This window comes from Rana temporaria, chromosome 12 (assembly GCF_905171775.1).
Source record: "Rana temporaria chromosome 12, aRanTem1.1, whole genome shotgun sequence".
Lineage (NCBI taxonomy): Eukaryota > Metazoa > Chordata > Amphibia > Anura > Ranidae > Rana > Rana temporaria.
In genome coordinates, this window is record NC_053500.1 from 3377636 (window position 1) to 3402360 (window position 24725).

Here is a 24725-nt window from a genome sequence, read left to right on the forward strand (position 1 = left end):
ATAGACCTCAGATCGGCCCCAGTGCAGAGACCTCAGATCGGCCCTAATGCATAGACCTCAGATCGGCCCCAATGCATAGACCTCAGATCGGCCCCAATGCATAGACCTCAGATCGGCCCCGATGCATGCACCTCAGATCGGCCCCGATGCATAGACCTCAGATCGGCCCCAATGCATAGACCTCAGATCGGCCCTAATGCATAGACCTCAGATCGGCCCTAATGCATAGACCTCAGATCGGCCCCAATGCATAGACCTCAGATCGGCCCCAATGCATAGACCTCAGATCGGCCCCAAAGCATAGACCTCAGATCGGCCCCAGTGCACAGACCGCAGATCGGCCCCAATGCATAGACCTCAGATCGGCTCCAGTGCATAGACCTCAGATCGGCCCCAGTGCAGAGACCGCAGATCGGCCCCAATGCATAGACCGCAGATCGGCCCCAGTGCATAGACCGCAGATCGGCCCCAGTGCATAGACCTCAGATCGGCCCCAGTGCATAGACCTCAGATCGGCCCCAGTGCATAGACCTCAGATCGGCCCCAGTGCATAGACCTCAGATCGGCCCCAGTGCAGAGACCGCAGATCGGCCCCAGTGCAGAGACCGCAGATCGGCCCCAGTGCAGAGACCGCAGATCGGCCCCAGTGCAGAGACCGCAGATCGGCCCCAGTGCAGAGACCGCAGATCGGCCCCAGTGCAGAGACCGCAGATCGGCCCCAGTGCAGAGACCGCAGATCGGCCCCAGTGCAGAGACCGCAGATCGGCCCCAGTGCAGAGACCGCAGATCGGCCCCAGTGCAGAGACCGCAGATCGGCCCCAGTGCAGAGACCGCAGATCGGCCCCAGTGCAGAGACCGCAGATCGGCCCCAGTGCAGAGACCGCAGATCGGCCCCAGTGCAGAGACCGCAGATCGGCCCCAGTGCAGAGACCGCAGATCGGCCCCAGTGCAGAGACCGCAGATCGGCCCCAGTGCAGAGACCGCAGATCGGCCCCAGTGCAGAGACCGCAGATCGGCCCCAGTGCAGAGACCGCAGATCGGCCCCAGTGCAGAGACCGCAGATCGGCCCCAGTGCAGAGACCGCAGATCGGCCCCAGTGCAGAGACCGCAGATCGGCCCCATTGCATAGACCTCAGATCGGCCCAGATCGGCCCCAATGCATAGACCTCAGATCGGCCCCAATGCATAGACCTCAGATCGGCCCCAAAGCATAGACCTCAGATCGGCCCCAGTGCACAGACCGCAGATCGGCCCCAATGCATAGACCTCAGATCGGCTCCAATGCATAGACCTCAGATCGGCCCCAGTGCAGAGACCGCAGATCGGCCCCAATGCATAGACCGCAGATCGGCCCCAATGCATAGACCGCAGATCGGCCCCAATGCAAAGACCTCAGATCGGCCCCAGTGCATAGACCTCAGATCGGCCCCAATGCAAAGACCTCAGATCGGCCCCAGTGCATAGACCTCAGATCGGCCCCAGTGCATAGACCTCAGATCGGCCCCAGTGCATAGACCTCAGATCGGCCCCAATGCAAAGACCTCAGATCGGCCCCAATGCAACAACCTCAGATCGGCCCCGATGCAACAACCTCAGATCGGCCCCGATGCATAGACCTCAGATCGGTCCCAGTGCATAGACCTCAGATCGGTCCCAGTGCATAGACCGCAGATCGGCCCCAATGCATAGACCGCAGATCGGCCCCAATGCATAGACCTCAGATCGACCTCAATGCAACAACCTCAGATCGGCCCCGATGCATGGACCTCAGATCGGCCCCGATGCATAGACCTCAGATCGGCCCCAGTGCATAGACCTCAGATCGACCTCAATGCAACAACCTCAGATCGGCCCCAATGCATAGACCTCAGATCGGCCCCAGTGCATAGACCTCAGATCGACCTCAATGCAACAACCTCAGATCGGCCCCGATGCATGGACCTCAGATCGGCCCCGATGCATAGACCTCAGATCGGCCCCAGTGCATAGACCTCATATTGGCCCCAGTGCATAGACCTCAGATCGGCCCCAATGCATAGACCTCAGATCCGCCCCAGTGCATAGACCTCAGATCGGCCTCAATGCAAAGACCTCAAATCGGCTCCAATGCATGGACCTCAGATCGGCCCCGATGCATAGACCTCAGATCGGCCCCAATGCATAGACCTCAGATCGGCCCCCAGTGCATAGACCTCAGATCGGCCCCAGTGCATAGACCTCAGATCGGCCCCAGTGCATAGACCTCAGATCGGCCCCAGTGCATAGACCTCAGATCGGCCCCAAGGCATAGACCTCAGATCGGCCCCAAGGCATAGACCTCAGATCGGCCCCAAGGCATAGACCTCAGATCGGCCCCAAGGCATAGACCTCAGATCGGCCCCAAGGCATAGACCTCAGATCGGCCCCAAGGCATAGACCTCAGATCGGCCCCAAGGCATAGACCTCAGATCGGCCCCAGTGAATGTGCTTCATACTTCAGGTTAGCCCAAAAGAAACACGTCAGACCTCGGCAGTGCAATCGGCAGTTCTGCTAAACGTTGTCTGGGATTGTACCAATCGGCTGCGGTGTGAGCAATCGGATTGCACGGAGAGAGACGGTAACGCTCGGCTCCTTTGCTGCACCACCAAGCAGGAAGCACAGTGTATGTCCTACATGTGATCCCATCCCGAGAAAACGCAACTTTATACAGACAAATGTCTTGTTTTACGATCAGAGCAGACTGCGCTTTCCGGTCTGCGCCAAGCGGTTGTCGCTCTGCGTTGTGCCTCCAGAGCTCAGCCTCGGGGAAAGCTGACAGCACTTCATCATTATTATTATTATTATTCCTAAGAGCGATCAACGGCGGCGTCCGCGGAATTAGCTTCCATTGTGTCAGGCGGTTTATTCGCCTTTGCGCTGTGACGATAAAGCGCCCACCATTATTTCCTGGTACCGCGTGTACCATTCTCAATATATGATTATTAATGTCTATTTCAGGGCTGTTGCTGTGACGTACGAGATCCAATTATTGTCTTTCTTCTGTATGTAACCCGCGGATGAGGGAAACTTTAACATTGATCCTCCTACGTCTGAGAGCGCCAATCTTCTGCTTTAGATAATCCAGTAAATGGCCGGCGGGAGGCCAGAAATGAGCTGGGGGAAAAACTGTACAGGATTGTGCTCATATAAAATGTTATAATCCACTGTGACCCCATTGGGAGGATTTCCCCTCACTTCCTGCCCCCTGTGACCCCATTGGGAGGATTTCCCCTCACTTCCTGCCCCTGTGACCCCTCAGACCCGTTCCTTCCTCAGACCGGTTCCTTCCTCAGACCCGTTCCTTCCTAAGGCCTCAGACCCGTACGTTCACCAGACCTTAGACGTGTATGTTCCCCAGGCCATAAACCTGTACTTTCCTCAGACCTTAGACCTGCAAGTTCCTCCGAATAATACATTTCTCAGACCTTGGACCCATGCGTTCCTCAAACCTTAGCCCCGTACGTTCCTCAGACCTTAGACCCGTACGTTCCTCAGACCTTAGACCCGTATGTTCCTCAGACCTTAGACCCGTATGTTCCTCAGACCTTCGACCTGTATGTTCCTCAGACCTTAGACCCGTATGTTCCTCAGACCTTAGACCCGTATGTTCCTCAGACCTTAGACCCGTACGTTCCTCAGACCTTAGACCAGTACGTTCCTCAGACCTTAGACCCGTACGTTCCTCAGACCCATACAGTCCTCAGACCTTAGACCCGTATGTTCCTCAGACCTTAGACCCGTACGTTTCTTAGACCTTAGACCCGTACGTTCCTCAGACCTTAGACCCGTACGTTCCTCAGACCTTAGACCCGTACGTACCTCAGACCTTAGACCCGTACGTTCCTCAGACCTTAGACCCATACGTTCCTCAGACCTTAGACCCGTACGTTCCTCAGACCTTAGACCCGTACGTTCCTCAGACCTTAGACCCGTACGTTCCTCAGACCTTAGACCCCTAAGTTCCTTAGCCCCGTACGTTCCTCAGACCTTAGACCCGTACGTTCCTCAGACCTTAGACCCCTAAGTTCCTTAGACCTTAGACCCGTACGTTCCTCAGACCCGTACGTTCCTCAGACCTTAGACCCGTAAGTTCCTCAGACCTTAGACCCGTACGTTCCTCAGACCTTAGACCCGTACGTTCCTCAGACCCGTACGTTCCTCAGACCTTAGACCCGTACGTTCCTCAGGCCTTAGACCAGTACGTTCCTCAGACCTTAGACCCGTACGTTCCTCAGACCTTAGACCCCTAAGTTCCTTAGACCTTAGACCCGTACGTTCCTCAGGCCTTAGACCCATACGTTCCTCAGGCCTTAGACTCGTACGTTCCTTAGACCTTAGACCCGTACGTTCCTTAGACCTTAGACCCGTACGTTCCTCAGACCTTAGACCCGTACGTTCCTCAGACCTTAGACCCGTACGTTCCTCAGGCCTTAGACCCGTACGTTCCTCAGACCTTAGACCCCTAAGTTCCTTAGACCTTAGACCCGTACGTTCCTCAGACCTTGGACCCGTACGTTCCTCAGACCTTGGACGTGTACCTTCCCCAGACCTTAGACCCGTACGTTCCTTAGACCCGTACGTACACTAATCAGTTACTGTGAACAAAATATTCCAATCTGGGGGGGATGCTTATGAAGATGATTAAACAGCCAGCAATGCACAGATGATATGGGGGGGGGGCATTATGTCAGCAGTAACCCCTCCTGGGTGGTCTCTTCCTTAAGCATGAAAGACAGAACCCGGCGTCACTCAGCGGCTTGACAGGGCCACAGTGAATAGAGCCACATCCTGCCAACCTGGGGGTACAATGCAGCCAAAAAGGCAGAACTAATGGAGGAAATCTTCAGATTCCAGACACCACCAGGACTGCTGTGATTGGCTGTCACCAGGAACACAGACATTGTCCTTTCATCCCCTCCCCCACACTGACAATTGTACCCCCCCCCCCAATTCATGACAAAGATGTCTTTTTATTCGATGTATGAACACCCTGACACTGCGTTCTTCTGGCAATAACAATGCAGATCCTCCAGCTGTGCTCGTCCTTCCATCCTTCCATCACCATCCAGAGGAAACCGCAACTTCTCACACTTCTCCATTTATCATCGGCCTGCGGTCAGCGCTTCCTGCAGCAGAGAGAACTGCAATACTGCCATACCGTACGCCGACATTTCACTGATCAGAGGAAGAGGGGGAGGGGACTGCTGACTGGTTCTTCTGGATCATTAATGACCGTTTATCGATATGTATAATCTGTATTGTGCTTTAGGAAACGGTCACATGACATTTAAAAAAAGTATCGGTAATCGGTATCGGCGAGTACTTGAGAAAAAGTATCGGTAATCGGTATAGGCGAGTTCTTGAGGAAAAGTATCGGTAATCGGTATTGGCGAGTTCTTAAGAAAAAGTATCGGTAATCGGTATCGGCGAGTACTTGAGGAAAAGAATCGGTAATCGGTATCGGCGAGTACTTGAGAAAAGTATCGGTAATCGGTATCGGCGAGTACTTGAGAAAGAATCGGTATCGGCGAGTACTTGAGAAGGTATCGGCGAGTACTTGAGGAAAAGTATCGGTAATCGGTATCGGCGAGTACTTGAGAAAGAATCGGTATCGGCGAGTACTTGAGGAAAAGTATCGGTAATCGGTATCGGCGGTATCGGTTCTTGTACTCGGTCTTAAAAAAGTGGTATCGTGCCAAACCTAGTTATTGTATACCCTGTGCTGGCAGCACCTTGGAGAGTCAAACCTCTGGGGTCTCCAGCGGTCTGACACGCCCCCCTTGCACACTGCGCCAATCAGCAGCCCAGCTCAGTGAGCTAGAGTACTCCTGATTGGAGCAGTGTGCGGGAGGGGGGCGTGTCTGACTGCTGGAGACTTGGGTGTGAGAGCAGAGGTCTGACTCTCCAAGGTGCTGTCAGCGCGGTGGCAGGTTAGGGTAGTTTAGAGTGGTATAGTGGCAGTTTAGGGTAGTATAGAGTGGTATAGTGGCAGGTTAGGGTAGTATAGAGTGGTATAGTGGCAGGTTGGTGTAGTGGGGTGGTATAGGACAGGTTAAGGTGGTAAAGGGCATGTTGGGGTGATATAGGGTAGTTTGGGGTGGTATAGGGCAAGTTAGGGTTGCATAGGGCAAGTTAGGGTGGTACAGGGCAGGTTGGGGTGGTATAGTGCAAGTTAGGGTGGCATAGGGCAAGTTGGGATGGCATGGGAAAGGTTGGGGTGGTACAGGGCAAGTTAGGGTGGCATTGGGCAGGTTGGGGTGGTATAGGGCAAGTTATGGTGGCATAGGGCAAGTTGGGGTGGCACAGGGCAAGTTGGGGTGGTACAGGGCAGGCTGGGGTGGTACAGGGCTGTTTGGGGGGGGTACAGGGCAGGCTGGGGTGGTATAGGGCTCCTCCAGCAGCCAGCAGCAAAGACCCCCTCCCTTAACAGTACATCCCTCCTAGCAATGACTGATCCCGCCCCCCCCAGCATTAATAGATCCCCCCACGAGCAACAGAAGAACTCCCCAGCAACAATAGACTCCCTTCCTTTGCAAAATAGAGCCCCAGCATCAATAGACACTCCAGCAGCCATCGGATCCCTCCCAGCAACGACTAACCCTCTGCACCCACACCCCAGCAACAATAGATCCCCCCACCAGCAACAATAGACCCCCCCTGCAAAAATAGATCCCCTCCAGCAACAATAGATTCCCCAGTAGCCAGTATCAATAGACCCTCCAGCACCTCTTTCCATTACATACATTCAGTTCGGGGGGTGCCGGGGGGTGCGTTCCCCTTGCGTTCCTGCTGAATAAATGCTCTTCCGAGCGCCATTTCTGGTCCAGAACTTCCTGAGGATCTCATTCCTGGCGGCGGGAGTCCTTCTCTCTCTGCTTCTGTCATTCGGGGGAGAAACAAGTGCCGTGACGTCTGCTTAATGCCCCCATTGTTCCAGCAGCTGTTCCCCCGCAGCAAATATTTCCCACAGCTGGATGGAGAGAGGAGACCCCCTGTGTGCGGTGCCAGGGACACACGGAGGGGGTGAGGGTAAGGGGGGTACTCCCATTACTCTATTACTATTCAGAGCTTTCCAGTTTTATGTATGTAGTGCTGTGAGGTGAATGGTGCTACTTGTTGGTACTCCCAATGACTGGGGATACCTCCATTGCTCAGAGGGGCCCCATGGAGAAGATGGATGATGATGAACCCTTCTCTGGGGCCCCAGATCCCTTCTTCCCTCCATTTTCCTTCCACCTGAAGAATTCCATCTACTAATTACCTGTCATATCCTCGCACCAGACCGCTGCCGTGGCTTATTTTTACACCAATATGAAGGGAGCAGCGATGGTGTCCATAGCAACCGCTCTAATGGCTTTTCTATTTCTCTTTCTGGAAGCTGATGTTTTTAATCTGCTTATTATTTTTCCTTTTCTCTGGTTTCCCTCCCTCACCAATCTGCTGACGACATTACTAAATAAGACCTTTTCCATGTTCATTACATTCCTTATTTCAGACTAAGTGGCATCATCACTGGGTCCCTGTGCTTCTCTATGCAACGCAGGCAGATCATGGCTGGTGGGAGGGGCTGTACATAGCTTCCTGATAACATCACAGCACCCCCGCCTCAGTACTCCTCTCAAGAGCACTCAGCCTCTGATGCAAGTAGTGGGAGGATTTATCCATATATCAAAAAGTCTTGATGGGTGGATTTCAGTCTGGAGGCTGTATTTGCATGAAGACCATCCCAGGTAACACCCGCATGTGATGCTGAGCCTCTATGATTGAAAGAACTTGGGGTCTAAGGCCTGAGAAATGTACGGGTCTAAGGTCTGAGGAACGTACGGGTCTGAGGAACGTACGGGTCTAAGGTCTGAGGAACGTACGGGTCTAAGGTCTGAGAAACGTACGGGTCTAAGGTCAGAGGAACGTACGGGTCTAAGGTCAGAGGAAACTTACGGGTCTGAGGAACGTACGGGTCTAAGGTCAGAGGAACGTACGGGTCTGAGGAACGTACGGGTCTAAGGTCTGAGGAACGTACGGGTCTAAGGTCTGGGGAACGTACTGGTCTAAGGTCAGAGGAACGTACTGGTCTAAGGTCTGAGGAATGTACGGGTCTAAGGTCTGAGGAACGTACGGGTCTAAGGTCAGAGGAACGTACGGGTCTAAGGTCAGAGGAACGTACGGGTCTAAGGTCTGAGGAACGTACGGGTCTAAGGTCTGAGGAACGTACGGGTCTAAGGTCTGAGGAACGTACGGGTCTAAGGTCTGAGGAACGTACGGGTCTAAGGCCTGAGGAACGTACGGGTCTAAGGCCTGAGGAACGTACGGGTCTAAGGCCTGAGGAACGTACGGGTCTAAGGTCTGAGGAACGTACGGGTCTAAGGTCTGAGGAACGTACGGGTCTAAGGTCTGAGGAACGTACGGGTCCAAGGTCTGAGGAACGTACGGGTCCAAGGTCTGAGGAACGTACGGGTCCAAGGTCTGAGGAACGTACGGGTCCAAGGTCTGAGGAACGTACGGGTCCAAGGTCTGAGGAACGTACGGGTCCAAGGTCTGAGGAACGTACGGGTCTAAAGTCTGAGGAACGTACGGGTCTAAGGTCTGAGGAACGTACGGGTCTAAGGTCTGAGGAACGTACGGGTCTAAGGTCTGAGAAACGTACGGGTCTAAGGTCTGAGAAACGTACGGGTCTAAGGTCTGAGAAACGTACGGGTCTAAGGTCTGAGAAACGTACGGGTCTAAGGTCAGAGGAACGTACGGGTCCAAGGTCAGAGGAACGTACGGGTCCAAGGTCAGAGGAACGTACGGGTCCAAGGTCTGAGGAACGTACGGGTCTAAGGTCTGAGGAACGTACGGGTCCAAGGTCTGAGGAACGTACGGGTCCAAGGTCTGAGGAACGTACGGGTCCAAGGTCTGAGGAACGTACGGGTCCAAGGTCTGAGGAACGTACGGGTCCAAGGTCTGAGGAACGTACGGGTCCAAGGTCTGAGGAACGTACGGGTCCAAGGTCTGAGGAACGTACGGGTCCAAGGTCTGAGGAACGTACGGGTCCAAGGTCTGAGGAACGTACGGGTCCAAGGTCTGAGGAACGTACGGGTCCAAGGTCTGAGGAACGTACGGGTCCAAGGTCTGAGGAACGTACGGGTCCAAGGTCTGAGGAACGTACGGGTCTAAGGTCTGAGGAACGTGGGGGTCTAAGGTCTGAGGAACGTGGGGGTGCAGGTCGTTCTCCTTGTCCTGGGCTCAGAATTTGGGGGTGCAGGTCATTCTCCTTGTCCCAGGCTCAGAATTTGGGGGTGCAGGTCATTCTCCTTGTCCCAGGCTCATAATTTGGGGGTGCAGGTCATTCTCCTTGTCCTGGCTCAGAATTTGGGGGTGCAGGTCGTAGTTGGATGGTGCCGGTGATCTTCCTCTGCCGTCGGGCTGGTTGCCGGCTCGGCTCTCGCCTTGAAGTGGTTGTCGGTTTCCTGCGCTGCACACAGAAGGATATAGTCTGGCATTGCTCCGGGTTTCCTGGAAAGATTTGTGTTGGACGCACCCGGAGTGTCTCTGTCACCTCGCAGAGTGGATGTGTCACCCGTCTCATGTCCTGTTGGACGGAGGGTAGCCGTGGAGACACATGGGGGGGGGGGGGTCTGGGGGGGAGGATCATCTCCATCTATATCACAGTGACCCCTTCCCTGCCCCCGATGTGTGGATGACTTTAAATGTGAACTCCAGACTTTCCTCAATAGCCACATCCAATTTGTGAGCTTCTAAAGTCTTTACAAACCCAGATATTGTGCTGTGAAAGTAACAGTGGGCTTTACATGGTGGGTGTTGGAGAAGCCATGGTTTACAATCGGCATTCCAATTCCTCCCAAAGGTGTCCAGTAGGGATGAGGTCAGGACTCTGTGCAGGCCACTGGAGTGTCTGTATGTTGGGTCTTCACTAGGGTTGCCACCTCATCCCTTTAAAAAGGAACACATCTGAATTACACAGATTCTGAGGCTAATTTAATGCAGATAAGGCACCAAGTGAGTTTAATTCCCTCCTTAATCAGTCACAGAACCTGTGTAATTCAGATGTGTTCCTTTTTAAAGGGATGAGGTGGCAACCCTAGTCTTCACCAAACTGTCACCACAAGACTGGAAGAGCAGAATTGTCTTTGTATGATGGAGGATTACCGGGACCCGTCACTGGAGACCCCTGACCTCCATCATCGGGGGTGGGGGGTCCTCGTACTTCTAGTCATATGGTGTGTAGACTGTTCATGGTGGGGGGGGGGCGGGGGGTTGTAGACATCATCTCTGTGTATGATGAGTGTAGTGGGATGGGGGGGAGTGACTGCGGGGGGGGGGGGGGTGTGAAGATGAGATGGGAGGGGGGATTTCCATCTAAAGGTGGGAGGTAATTGTTGGAGAATTGATGCCGGGGGGGGGGGGGGGGGGTGTGAGATCCTCTTTATTATATCAGAGAGGAGGGGGAGGGGTTACTCAGGGGGGGAGGGGGTTGTTCTGCAAAAAGCTTTTTCTACATTATGATTATTACTTCATATTCTGTGCCGACAGCAAACCAGCTCAGCGCCCGCGGTGTACCGGGGGGGGGGGGGGGGGACTCACCTGTAGGGCCAATAATATCCTGACCCTGCACCTCTGTCCACACCCTCTGCAACCCCACCCCCCCATCCACATAACCCCACCCCCTATCCCACTCATTCCACTCCACAACCCCTCTCATCCCCATCCACACACCCCCACCCCCCCCCCATCCTCACCCCCCTCCGCATCCCCCCTATCCCCCATCTGCATAGCCCCCATCCTCACCCCCCCTCTGCATACTCCCCATCCTCATACCCCTCTGCATACTTCCCTAATCCCTATCCCCCTCATCCCACTCCACAACCCCTCCCATCCCCATCCACATACCCCCTTATCTTTATCTACACTCCCCTCCGCACACCCCCCATCCTCATCCACCTACACCCCCATCCACATACCCCCTTATCTTTATCTACACTCCCCTCCGCACACCCCCCATCCTCATCCACCTACACCCCCATCCACATACCCCCTTATCTTTATCTACACTCCCCTCCGCACACCCCCCATCCTCATCCACCTACACCCCCATCCACATACCCCCTTATCTTTATCTACACTCCCCTCCGCACACCCCCCATCCTCATCCACCTACACCCCCATCCACATACCCCCTTATCTTTATCTACACCCCCATCCGCATACACCCCCATATCCCTAATTTTTTTTTTTTTTTACGATTTTTTTGCCTGTACTCACCGTATAAGACGACCCCCCCATTCCGATGCTTCATATTTCTTTCTTCTGGAGCCATAATCTTCTTCATTCTTGCTGGATTTGGTGCCAATCACGGTGAGCGATGTATTTTATTAATGAATACAAAGCCTGCTTGGATTGGCAGAGGCTGTAACATCATCAGCCCACGCCTCTCTGACTCTCAAAGCCAATCTGTATGTAGCCTGCTCGGATTGGCAGAGGTTGTTACCCCAATCCGAGCAGGCTCTGTATTAATTTGAATACATCGCTCACCGGGATTGGCTTAGCGGTATATACTGTATGTAGCCAAAGCTACATACAGTATTGCTGCACATCCAGCAGGCATCCGAGCAGCTGACCCGGCGTATAAGACGACCCCTGCTTTTTAGCCAGTTTTTTTAAGTGTAAAAGGTAGTCTTATACGCCAACAAATACAGTATGTGAAAAGTGTAAGGGGGGGGGGGGGGGGGCATTTGTATTCAGCCCCCTTTACTCTGATACCACTAACTAAAATCTATAGGAACCAATTGCCTTCAGAAGTCACCTAATTAGTAAATAGAGTCCCCCTGTGTGTCATTTAATCTTAATATAAATAGAGCTGTTCTGTGAAGCCCTCATAGGTTTGTTAGAGAACCTTAGTGAACAAACAGCATCATGAAGGCCGAGGAACACACCAAACAGGTCAGGGATGAAGTTGTGGAGAAGTATAAAGCAGGGTTAGGTTATAAAAAAATCTCCCAAGCTTTGAAGATCTCACGGAGCTTCTGTTCAATCCGTCATCGGAAAATGGAAAGAGTATGGCACAACCGCAAACCTACCAAGACATGGCCGCCCACCTAAACTGACCGGGCCGGGCAAGGAGAGCTTCCATGACACTTCCAGGACATGTCAAGGCACTTCCAGATGTTTCCTGGAAACTTCCAGGACACTTTTAGACAATTCCAGACACTTTCAGAACCCTTCTAGGACACTTCCAGGCACTTAGACACTTTTAGGACACTCCCAATTCTCTTAGGACACTCCCAATTCTCTTAGGACACTCCCAATTCTCTTAGGACACTCCCAATTCTCTTAGGACACTCCCAATTCTCTTAGGACACTCCCAATTCTCTTAGGACACTCCCAATTCTCTTAGGACACTCCCAATTCTCTTAGGACGCGTTCAGGCATTTGGTCCTCCATTGGAGGAGCAAAGTAGAGGGCGGAGTCTGTATAGATTGGGGTGGGTCATATTCAGGGTGGCGATTAGATTGTACAGATATGAGGTGAAACATTGTTGTGATGATGCTGATATGGCGGCTTGGGCCAGGCTCTGACCATCTATTTTTTCTCTATGCAGGCCTTTCTACACCGGATCCGGCAGAGCGTGGTGGACAAGACAGAGAACTGTTGCATCTCCGAGGAGAATGTCAAGGTGAGCTGAGGGTACCCACCTTCGTCCGTCCTGAGAATTCAAACCTTGACCCGTCCTGAGAGTTGCCACCTTGACCCGTCCTGAGAGTTGCCACCTTGACCCGTCCTGAGAGTTGCCACCTTAACCCGTCCTGAGAGTTGCCACCTTGACCCGTCCTGAGAGTTGCCACCTTAACCCGTCCTGAGAGTTGCCACCTTGACCCGTCCTGAGAGTTGCCACCTTGACCCGTCCTGAGAGTTCCCACCTTGACCCATCCTGAGAGTTCCAACCTTGACCCATCCTGAGACTTCCCACTTTGACCCGTCCTGAGAGTTCCCACCTTGACCCGTCCTGAGAGTTCCCACCTTGACCCGTCCTGAGAGTTCCCACCTTGACCCGTCCTGAGAGTTCCCACCTTGACCCGTCCTGAGAGTTCCCACCTTGACCCGTCATGAGAGTTCCCACCTTGACCGGTCCTGAGAGTTGCCACCTTGACCCGTCCTGAGAGTTGCCACCTTGACCCGTCCCGAAAGTCGCCACCTTGACCCGTCCTGAGACTTGCCACCTTGACCCGTCCCGAGAGTCGCCACCTTGACCCGTCCCGAGAGTCGCCACCTTGACCCGTCCTAACAGTGACCTCTACTGAAATGCCATCTCCCTGATTGGCATTGGTGGCCTCTTCTGGACCTCTGGCTCTAACACTCTCCCCCGTATAATCTCCGAGATCACAGATCCTGGTTTTTCCTCAGTCTGACTCGAATGCGATAAATCCAAAATGTGGCCCCCCCCGGCTGCTGAAGGGCCATGTCCCCCCCCCCCCCCCTGTCAGACTGAGCCGCAGAAGATGGTGGAGGAAACAGTCCAGGAGCCCCGATCGGCCCTCCACCATCATCACCAGGGAATGTGTGAGAGGATAAGAGGACGAGGGGCCCTGAGATTTCCCTGCCGCCTCCTGAAATAACAGAGGACACAATGGAGGTCCCAGAATCCTCCACTTCCTCCTGATAACGAGTGCGCACCATCCTTTCCCACACCAGGGGCCCCGGGGCCCCACAGGAGGGAGAAGTCACCATGTGATGCCTGCAGGTGGGGGACACCCCCACCCCACAGTCTGTATACGGGGGAGGGGGTCACTGGATACAGGATAGGGGGAATTCTCGGTATCTGTTCTCTCTGTATGTACGGACTCTGCACAGTACTACTTCTCCTGTCCTGTATGTCGGGTGTAATTCTCGGTATCTCCTCTTATTCTGTATGTATGGACTCTGCACAGTACTACTTCTCCTGTCCTGTATGTCGGGTGTAATTCTCGGTATCTCCTCTTATTCTGTATGTATGGACTCTGCACAGTACTACTTCTCCTGTCCTGTATGTCGGGTGTAATTCTCGGTATCTCCTCTTATTCTGTATGTATGGACTCTGCACAGTACTACTTCTCCTGTCCTGTATGTCGGGTGTAATTCTCGGTATCTCCTCTTATTCTGTATGTATGGACTCTGCACAGTACTACTTCTCCTGTCCTGTATGTCGGGTGTAATTCTCGGTATCTCCTCTTATTCTGTATGTATGGACTCTGCACAGTACTACTTCTCCTGTCCTGTATGTCGGGTGTAATTCTCGGTATCTCCTCTTATTCTGTATGTATGGACTCTGCACAGTACCACTTCTCTCCCCTGTATGTCGGGTGTAATTCTCGGTATCTCTCCTTATTCTGTGTGTATGGACTCTGCACAGTACTACTTCTCCTGTCCTGTATGTCGGGTGTAATTCTCGGTATCTCCTCTTATTCTGTATGTATGGACTCTGCACAGTACTACTTCTCCTGTCCTGTATGTCGGGTGTAATTCTCGGTATCTCTTCTTATTCTGTATGTATGGACTCTGCACAGTACTACTTCTCCTGTCCTGTATGTCGGGTGTAATTCTCGGTATCTCTTCTTATTCTGTATGTACGGACTCTGCACAGTACTACTTCTCCTGTCCTGTATGTCGGGTGTAATTCTCGGTATCTCCTCTTATTCTGTATGTATGGACTCTGCACAGTACTACTTCTCCTGTCCTGTATGTCGGGTGTAATTGATGAAGCTCCACACTGAGAGTTGTCCAGATTTGGATGTATACCAAAATGAGATAAAAACTCCATCCATGGCCAACGCGTTTCGGGGTCAGGGCTTCATCAGGGCTTCAAAATACAACAGAGCCTTGATGAAGCCCTGATGAAGGGTGTAGTCTGACCCCGAAACGCGTTGGCTTTGTGAGTAACTTTCAGTATGGAGCTTCAATCTCGGTGACAGACCCGGGAGACATCAGAAATCCTCGGTCACAGAATATCTGCCCGCCCAGAATCCAGCCCTGTCCAATCACTACTATCCCCACAATCCTGGGGTCCCAGCACTCGCCATTCTGCGTGACCCCCCAAAATGTGAGAGGATCTGAGATGGAAAGACTGAAAGATGCATCGTGTCCTGATTTGGATTTAGTCTAAAATGAGACAAAAGACTTGATCACCAAGCCAACGCGTTTTGGGGATCAGAGAACTACTCCTTCATCAGGGCTACAAGAATACAACAAATCCCTGATGAAGCCCCCGTGTTGGCTTTACTGCCAAGCCAACATGTTTTGAGGATTAGGACATGCTCTCTTTATCAGGACTACTAGAATACAGAGGTTCCCTGATGAAGCCTTGGTGTTGGTTCTATCACAAAGCCAACACGTTTTAGAGATCAGGAGATGACTCCTTTTTCGGGGGGGGGGGGTTACTAGAGTTCAACAAATCCCTGATGAAGCCCCTGTGTTGGCTTTACTGCCAAGCCAACATGTTTTGAGGATTATGGAATGCTCTCTTTATCAGGACTACTTGAATACAGTGGTTCCCTGATGAAGCCCTGGTGTACTATTACCAAGCCAACACGTTTTGGAGATTAGGGAATACCCCCTTATTCAGGGCTACAGGAGTACAACAGAACCCTGACGAAGCTCTGATATTGGTTCTATTACAAAGCCAACACGTTTTGGAGATCAGGAGATGACTCCTTTTTAGGGGCTACAAGAGTTCAACAGAACCCTGATGAAGCCCTTGTGTTGGCTTTATTGCCAAGCCAACATGTTTTGGAGATCAGGAAATGCTCTTTATATCAGGACTACTTGAATACAGAGGAGCCCTGACGAAGCCCTGGTGTTGGTTCTATCACAAAGCCAACACGTTTTGGAGATCAGGAGATGACTTCTTTTTTGGGGCTACAAGAGTACAACAGAACCCTGATGAAGCCCCTGTGTTGGCTTTATTTCCAAGCCAACATGTTTTGGGGATTAGGGAATGCTCTCTTTATCAGGACTACTTGAATACAGAGGAGCCCTGATGAAGCCCTGGTGTTGGTTCTATCACAAAGCCAACACGTTTTGGAGATCAGGAACTGCCCTCTCTTTCTGGGATCAAAGACCTACCCCTCCATTAGGGTTAAAAGACCTCTATCAGGGACCACCCAAGGTACCCATGGAAACTCTTTGGCTTTGGGGGAAGCCTCCCACCCAGAGTCCAGACCCCCCTTTATCAGTAGGACAGTCCAGAGGTCCCGGCGCTACCCTTCCACGTGACCCCGCCCTTCGTCAGTCCCGGTTTATCTTCTGCACAGGCAGATGACTCTCCTGGTCGTTCTTCATAAGGACACAAATAAATGGCAGCGTGACAGGCTCCTTTCACACGGTATCATAAGGCTGCGATTATCACGCCGGCGCGGGGCGCTGTGATCGGCAGTTTTATTAAACCTCCTGGAAACAATTAATTTCGGATCGGATCCTCGTGTCACCATCTCTAGAATGTTTGGCTCCTATTGATGGGCCTGGTGTATGGCTCGCACAACGCACCTGCTCGGCGCGCTCCTCTCGGACAGACCCCTCAGTGTGTTGGTGTAGAATGCGTTTGAGGGGGGAAAAGGCGCTTTGTTGGCGGCGCACCCAATGGCACCAAAGGCGTCTTTGTTGTGAAGCAGCTGAGGCGATGGCGGGATTGTGTCTCCGGAGAATGTGACTTTTCTCTGCCGGAGTCGGAGAATTAACCCCGTCAGCTGCGTCCCCAACACTGAGGACCCATTCATGGGGAGGAAACGCCGTCCTGCGTAAATCTTTTATTGGGAGCGCCGCCTGGAGCCACATGAAAGGCGGCAAAGTGTGTGAAATGTTCACCAGGGGGGGAGGGGGGGCAGGAGCTTTACCCAGGCCATGCCCGGCCCGCTGTGACCTGGAGATCTAGGGGGACGTAAAGGGAACCGGTCAGGACACAAGTGTGAAGGTCACCGCTGATGACCACACCCCAAACGTGACGTCACATCTGCATACCTGCTCTAGGTCAGGAATGAAGGCCACCGCTGATGACCACACCCCAAACATGACGTCACATCTGTATACCTTCTCCAGGCCAAGAATGAAGGCCACCACTGATGACCGCATCCCAAACGTGACGTCACATCTGCATACCTTCTCTAGGCCAAGAATGATGACCACACCCCAAACGTGACGTCACATCTGCATACCTTCTCCAGGCCAAGAATGAAGGCCACCGCTGATGACCACATCCCAAACGTGACGTCACATCTGCATACCTGCTCTAGGCCAGGAATGAAGGCCACCAATGATGACCACACCCCAAACGCGACGTCACATCTGCATACCTGCTCTAGGCCAAGAATGAAGGCCACCGCTGATGACCACCCCCCAAACGTGACGTCACATCTGCATACCTGCTCTAGGCCAAGAATGAAGGCCACCGCTGATGACCACACCCCAAACGTGACGTCACATCTGCATACCTGCTCTAGGCCAAGAATGAAGGCCACCGCTGATGACCACACCCCAAAAGTGACGTCACATCTACATACCTTCTCCAGGCCAAGAATGAAGGCCACCGCTGATGACCACATCCCAAACGTGACGTCACATCTGCATACCTGCTCTAGGCCAAGAATGAAGGCCACCGCTGATGACCACATCCCAAACGTGACGTCACATCTGCATACCTGCTCTAGGCCAGGAATGAAGGCCACCAATGATGACCACACCCCAAACGCGACGTCACATCTGCATACCTGCTCTAGGCCAAGAATGAAGGCCACCGCTGATGACCACCCCCCAAACGTGACGTCACATCTGCATACCTGCTCTAGGCCAGGAATGAAGGCCACCGCTGATGACCACACCCCAAACGTGACGTCACATCTGCATACCTGCTCTAGGCCAAGAATGAAGGCCACCGCTGATGACCACACCCCAAACGTGACGTCACATCTGTATACCTGCTCTAGGCCAGGAATGAAGGCCGCCGCTGATGACCACATCCCAAACGTGACGTCACATCTGCATACCTGCTCTAGGCCAAGAATAAAGGCCGCCGCTGATGACCACATCCCAAACGTGACGTCACATCTGCATACCTGCTCTAGGCCAAGAATAAAGGCCACCGCTGATGACCACATCTCTAAAATGACTTCATGCCCTTAACACTTGCATTGGCCAAGAATAAAGGCCACCACTGTTGACCGCATCCTAAATTTGAGGTCACGCTCTGTATACTTGATCTAGGTCAGGTATGAAGGCCACCATTGGGGACCACATGTTAAAATGTTGTCATGCTCTGCAGACTAGGCTAAGGGTGAGGGCCACCAATGACCACGTTCTAAGCATGACATCATGCTCTGCACACTTACACAAGGCCAAGACTGAAGGCCACCGCTGATGACCACATCTTAGAAATGACTTCATGCTCTGCATACTTGCTCTAGGCCAAGAAACATGACGTCACTTTATGCATAGTTGCACTAGGCCAGATGTGGAGGGCACTACTGGTGACCACATCCTAAACATGACATCACGCTCTGCATACTTACTCTAGGTCAAGTATGGGGCCACCACTGATGACCACATCTTAAAAATGATGTCGCACTCTCCATACTTCCTGTAGGTCAGGACTGAAGGCCACCATTAATGATCCTAAAAATAATGTCACACTTTGCATACTTTAGGTCAAGTGTGAAGGTCACCGCTGATGTCCACACCCCCTAAACATGACATCACAATCTGTATACTTGATGGAGGTCAGGTATGAAGGCCACCGCTGATGACCACACCCTAAAAATGACATCACAATCTGTATACTTGCACTAGGCCAAGTACGAAGCCCAAACTGTAGCATGTCCCCAGTCTCCAATCTAACCTGTAGCATGTCCCCAGTCTCCAACCACTACTGTAGCATGTCCCCAGTCTCCAATCTAACCTGTAGCATGTCCCCAGTCTCCAACCACTACTGTAGCATGTCCCCAGTCTCCAATCTAACCTGTAGCATGTCCCCAGTCTCCAACCTAACCTGTAGCATGTCCCCAGTCTCCAATCTAACCTGTAGCATGTCCCCAGTCTCCAACCACTACTGTAGCATGTCCCCAGTCTCCAATCTAACCTGTAGCATGTCCCCAGTCTCCAACCTAACCTGTAGCATGTCCCCAGTCTCCAACCTAACCTGTAGCATGTCCCCAGTCTCCGACCTAACCTGTAGCATGTCCCCAGTCTCCAATCTAACCTGTAGCATGTCCCCAGTCTCCAATCTAACCTGTAGCATGTCCCCAGTCTCCAATCTAACCTGTAGCATGTCCACAGTCTCTGATCTAACCTGTAGCATGTCCACAGTCTCTGATCTAACCTGTAGCATGTCCTCAGTCTCCGATCGCACCTGTAGCATGTCCCCAGTCTCCAACCTAACCTGTAGCATGTCCTCAGTCTCCAGTGTCTGACTCTGAACATTATGTGTGGCCCTCTGGTGATGTCGGGGGCCACAGTTGAGCCCCCCCCTCCCCCCCCACTAATGATCAGCTCCCCTCCCCCGCTGAATGAGATGACCCCCGGCAGGCAGTTTCCAGGAAATGTGACTTTTTCTTGTTTTTCTTCCCCCAGATTTTATTCTCCAACATTGAGGACATCCTGCAGGTGCACCGGGCATTTCTGGAGTCACTGGAGGGCGCTCTCCAGCCGGAGCCGCAGTCTCACCACCAGCTGGGACTCATCTTCCTGAAGTTTGTGAGTTTGTGGCTTTTCTCTGCTTATCTGAGCCGTGCAGCTTCCTGTGTGGTGTCTGAGCCGCCCCCTTATCTCCGGGGGCCCCCCGCCGGCCCCTATCGGCCCCAACCGGCCCCTGACCGCTGGGAAAGCAATCCCACCGCCGACCAATCTCTGCGCTTCCCAGTCCCATCTGTGTCTGGTCCACATTTATGATGAGAGAAGCTTTCATGCAAATAATCCCCGGTGATCCCGCCATGAAGGTCCTTGTTCAGGCATTTCCTGTGACAGGGTGACAACGCTCTGTCCCTGTCACCCAATTGTGTTGTCACCCCGTCACACCGGCTTCCCATGGGGCCATTTCAACACATAATGCAGGATTGGGGCCACTGTTGTCACCTCTGGAAAAATAGGAGGGGATATTTGGGGGGGGGGGGTGATTTGTGCTAGGAGGGGGGATTGGGGGGGGGGGGTGATTTGTGCTAGGAGGGGGGATTGGGGGGGGGTGATTTGTGCTAGGAGGGGGGAAGAGGATGTGTACTCGAAGAGGGGATTTGAAGGGTAGAGGATTTGTGGAAGGAGTTTTTTTTATTTTTATTGGGGGGGGGGGGGTAAATTTGTGTTGGGAGGGGGGATTTAAGCAGGAGCTGCGTTGTTTTCCTCCAGGCGGATCAGCACAGGAAGCCTGTTGGGGGATCTCTGCCCCCCCCCCCTCCATACAGGATGATTTCTCTCCATCCAGGAGAGGGAGATCACCCTACACACCTCGGCTCCACAGCGCCCCCCTCTGACCTCTATGTGTACTGCACCCCCCTCATGGGAAAATCATTGATTGGCTGAGAACTAGAAGGCAGAGATACAAATAATTCTCCCGATTTCCTGATGGGGGGAGGGAACTGTGGGTTGGGGTCAGTGAATGGGGGGGGGGGTACAGAGGGGATTTAATTCTCCATTATTGATTACTTTGTTGCATCTCAGCGCTGCGGATCCCCTGCGGCCTCTTTGCAGCCTCTTCTCTTGAAATGCCCTGCGGTGGGCGGGGTTTCCTGACTGTGACCCCGGTAGCCCCATTCCTGTAAGTTGTAGCCCCCGGGGGGGGGACGGGTGACAACGCGGGAGCAGAATGAGGAGGCGGGGGCAGAGCGTTGTCACCCTGTAACAGGAAGTGCCTGAAGCGGACACGCCCCCAGACTTGTACCGCCCTCCTGTATATGTCGGCACTCTGTAAGTAACGGGGGCCGCGCTAAGCCCTCCATGTCCTGTGTGCAGGGCCCCCGATGGAAGAGTCCCCCCCTGACGTGTCTTTGTTTTCTCCCCCCCAGAAGGAGAGGTTCTGTGTGTATGAGGAGTATTGCAGCAACCATGAGAAGGCGCTGAGATTACTGATGGAGCTCAACAAAGTCCCCAACGTCCGAGCCTTCCTATTGGTGAGTTTAACTCTGACTCCTCCCCTCCTTCTCCTTCCTTCAGCAGGGTGGGCGGGGCTGCTTCCTCCTGTCCTATGATTCTGAGAGTGGGCGGAGCTAGGACCTGGGAGCATACCGGCCGCATTTTCATGGGCCCTTCAAAATATTGATCATTATTATTGTTATTATTATGATTGTTATTTTATTTGTAATATTATTATCTTTGGTCGTTATTAATAATTATTATTATATCAATGGTTGTCATTTTTTTAAATTAAAAATATATTTATATTATTGTTGTTGGTATTATTATTATTATTATTGTTAGTATTGTTATTAGTCCGTTTATTATTATTTGTATTAGTATTATCATTATTAGTATTATTTTTAGTATTTTAGGTTGGTTTATTATTATTATTATTATTGTTCGTTTTTATTAAAAATTAAAACATGGGAGGAGCCTGTGAGGCTTGTGTACATGGGAGGAGCCTGTGATATTTGTGTACATGGGAGGAGCCCGGGAGGCTTGTGTACATGGGAGGAGCCCGGGAGGCTTGTGTACATGGGAGGAGCCCGGGAGGCTTGTGTACATGGGAGGAGCCTGTGATATTTGTGTACATGGGAGGAGCCTGTGAGGCTTGTGTACATGGGAGGAGCCTGTGAGGCTTGTGTACATGGGAGGAGCCTGTGATACTTATGTACATGGGAGGAGCCTGTGATACTTATGTACATGGGAGGAGCCTGTGAAACTTATGTACATGGGAGGAGCCTGTGATACTTATGTACATGGGAGGAGCCTGTGATACTTATGTACATGGGATTTTTCATTTTTGAGTGAGAGGTGTATTCTGATTGGTCAGTTTGTCTCAATGTAACCCCACCCACTGTGCTTTTTCTTGACTTGTGTTGTCATTTCAGAGCTGCATGTTGCTGGGAGGACGGAAGACAGACATCCCATTGGAGGGTTATCTGCTCACCCCCATCCAGAGGATCTGCAAGTACCCGCTACTTCTAAAGGTATTCAGTTTCCCTGTGTCCCCCGAAATGCTGAACCCCCAGTGTGGTCACCCCTCTTCTTCTCCATCTCATAGATGAGCCCCCAGTGTGGTCACCCCTCTTCTTCTCCATCTCATAGCTGAGCCCCCAGTGTGGTCACCCCTCTTCTTCTCCATCTCATAGCTGAGCCCCCAGTGTGGTCACCCCTCTTCTTCTCCATGTCATAGCTGAGCCCCCAGTGTGGTCACCCCTCTTCTTCTCCATGTCATAGCTGAGCCCCCAGTGTGGTCACCCCTCTTCTTCTCCATCTCATAGCTGAGCCCCCAGTGTGGTCACCCCTCTTCTTCTCCATCTCATAGATGAGCCCCCAGTGTGGTCACCCCTCTTCTTCTCCATCTCATAGATGAGCCCCCAGTGTGGTCACCCCTCTTCTTCTCCATCTCATAGCTGAACCCCCAGTGTGGTCACCCCTCTTCTTCTCCATCTCATAGCTGAGCCCCCAGTGTGGTCACCCCTCTTCTTCTCCATCTCATAGCTGAGCCCCCAGTGTGGTCACCCCTCTTCTTCTCCATCTCATAGCTGAGCCCCCAGTGTGGTCGCCCCTCTTCTCTCCTTTACAATTGAAGGCTACAAAGCCAAAGTGCGCCCCCTCTGACCTGCAAACTACCCCAGTAGCATAGGTTGCAGGTCAGGCCCTTCCTCCTCTTGCTTGGCTCCCAAGTTGGCCACCTCTCCTGCCTCCCCTGGTTCTCTACAAGGAAGAGTTCCCCTATACGTCCCCTGTACCCTCCTTTATCGGCTCCGGGGCCCCAGCAGGCTCCATGTGTAGCGGATTCCAGGGATATTAGTCTTTTTATAAATAAACCTCAGGAAGCCAGGCTTGGATCTCCTTCCATTATGTATAAATTCCACTTTCCTCCAATTCCTGTTTCTGCAGAAAGTCATCAGATACACATCTGCTTCTGACCCCTCATTGGGGCCAATTTATCGGTACTTCCGACCACCGGGCCCTCGGCCAGAAACCATTGTATGAAAGTGGACCTGTCATTAAAACTCATATCACCCTACATAGTGACCAATCACAGTGTGCAGAGGGCCCCTACTGGGCAGCATGACCAATCACAGTGTGCAGAGATCCCCTACTGGGCAGCATGACCAATCACAGTGTGCAGAGGGCCCCTACAGGACAGAATGACCAATCGCAGTGTGCGGAGGGCCCCTACAGGGAAGAATGACCAATCACAGTGTGCAGAGGGCCCCTACAAGGCAGAATGACCAATCACAGTGTATAGAGGGCCCCTACAGGACTGAATGACCAATCACAGTGTGCAGGGGGCCCCTACAGGGAAAAATGACCAATCACAGTGTGCAGAGGGCCCCTACAGGGCAGAATGACCAATCACAGTGTATAGAGGGCCCCTACAGGACTGAATGACCAATTACAGTGTGCAGAGGGCCCCTACAGGACTGAATGACCAATCGCAGTGTGCAGGGGGCCACACAAGGCTCCTCATTCTCTGTGGTCCTCTCACATGTCTTCCCATTATCGATGTCGGAGGGGGGGGGGGGGGCTGTGATGCCGCTCTATGCCGGAGTGATGTTGTGTGCTCAGTAAATATTTCTCAGCCGAGCTCTGTCGTCAATGACTTCATTCATTCGGATATTTACAAGTCTTCTAGAAAAGCACAGAAAATGGAAAGACATTCAGCACAACGAATGTAAATGTTACACAGAACATAAAATAAATCTCCTCCATGGAGGGGGATGGGACAATCATTCAAAGAGATTGTTCATGTTGTTTTACACCCGAACCGGATGACATTTCGTGTTTTCTGCGTATCATAAACTATTGTCTGGCCGGGGGACCCAAAGTCTAAAGTGTATGTAGTGTGGGGCAATGGGGTGATGGCAGGGCCGTCTTTACCACAGGGCAAATGGGGCAGCTGCCCAGGGCCCTGTCACTGTTGGGGGCCCAAAGCAACCCCCTTTAAAAAAAAAAAAAAAAAACTTTTTTTTTTTTTAGGGGTCCGGAGGTCCCCAGGCCCCCAGATGGCAACTCCCCTTTTTTCTATTTATTTTTAAATAAAAAAAATATATTTTTTTAATATATTTTTATTTTATTTTTTATTAAAGGGCCAATTTTTTTTTTAGAGTTTTTTTTCAAAGGAACAATTTTTTTTAGGGGTCCCCAGAGGCCCACAGGGCCCCAGATGGCAACCCCCCTTTTTTTATTTATTTTTAAATTAAAAAAAATATTTTTTTAATATATTTTTATTTTATTTATTTTTTTATTTATTTTTTTAGAGGTCTGGGGGTCCCCAGGGGCCTGTAGTTCCCCAGGGCCCTGGATGACAACCCCCCTTTTTTTTATAAAAAAAATATTTTTTTATATATTTCTTCATTTCTTTTATTTTTTTTATATATATATATATATATATATATATATATATATATATATATATATATATATATATATATATATATAATTTATTATTATTATTATTATTATTAAAGGATCCAGAGGTCCCCAGGGCCCCGGATGGCAACCCCCCTTTTTTTATAATTTTTTTCATATTATTTTATTTCTTTTTTTTCTTTTTATTTCTTTTATATAT

At 51.8% G+C, this 24725-nt stretch overlaps 1 protein-coding gene across 1 annotated transcript in view; it reads left to right on the forward strand.

Moving 5' to 3' along the window:
• Nucleotides 1-24725, forward strand: part of PREX1 (phosphatidylinositol-3,4,5-trisphosphate dependent Rac exchange factor 1) — a 177973-nt gene that overhangs the window by 44678 nt on the left and 108570 nt on the right. Inside the window, exons 2-5 of the mRNA XM_040331542.1 lie at nt 12618-12692; nt 19607-19729; nt 21031-21135; nt 22033-22131. Coding sequence (XP_040187476.1) covers nt 12618-12692; nt 19607-19729; nt 21031-21135; nt 22033-22131 — 402 coding nt within the window. The remainder of the gene's footprint in view (nt 1-12617; nt 12693-19606; nt 19730-21030; nt 21136-22032; nt 22132-24725) is intronic.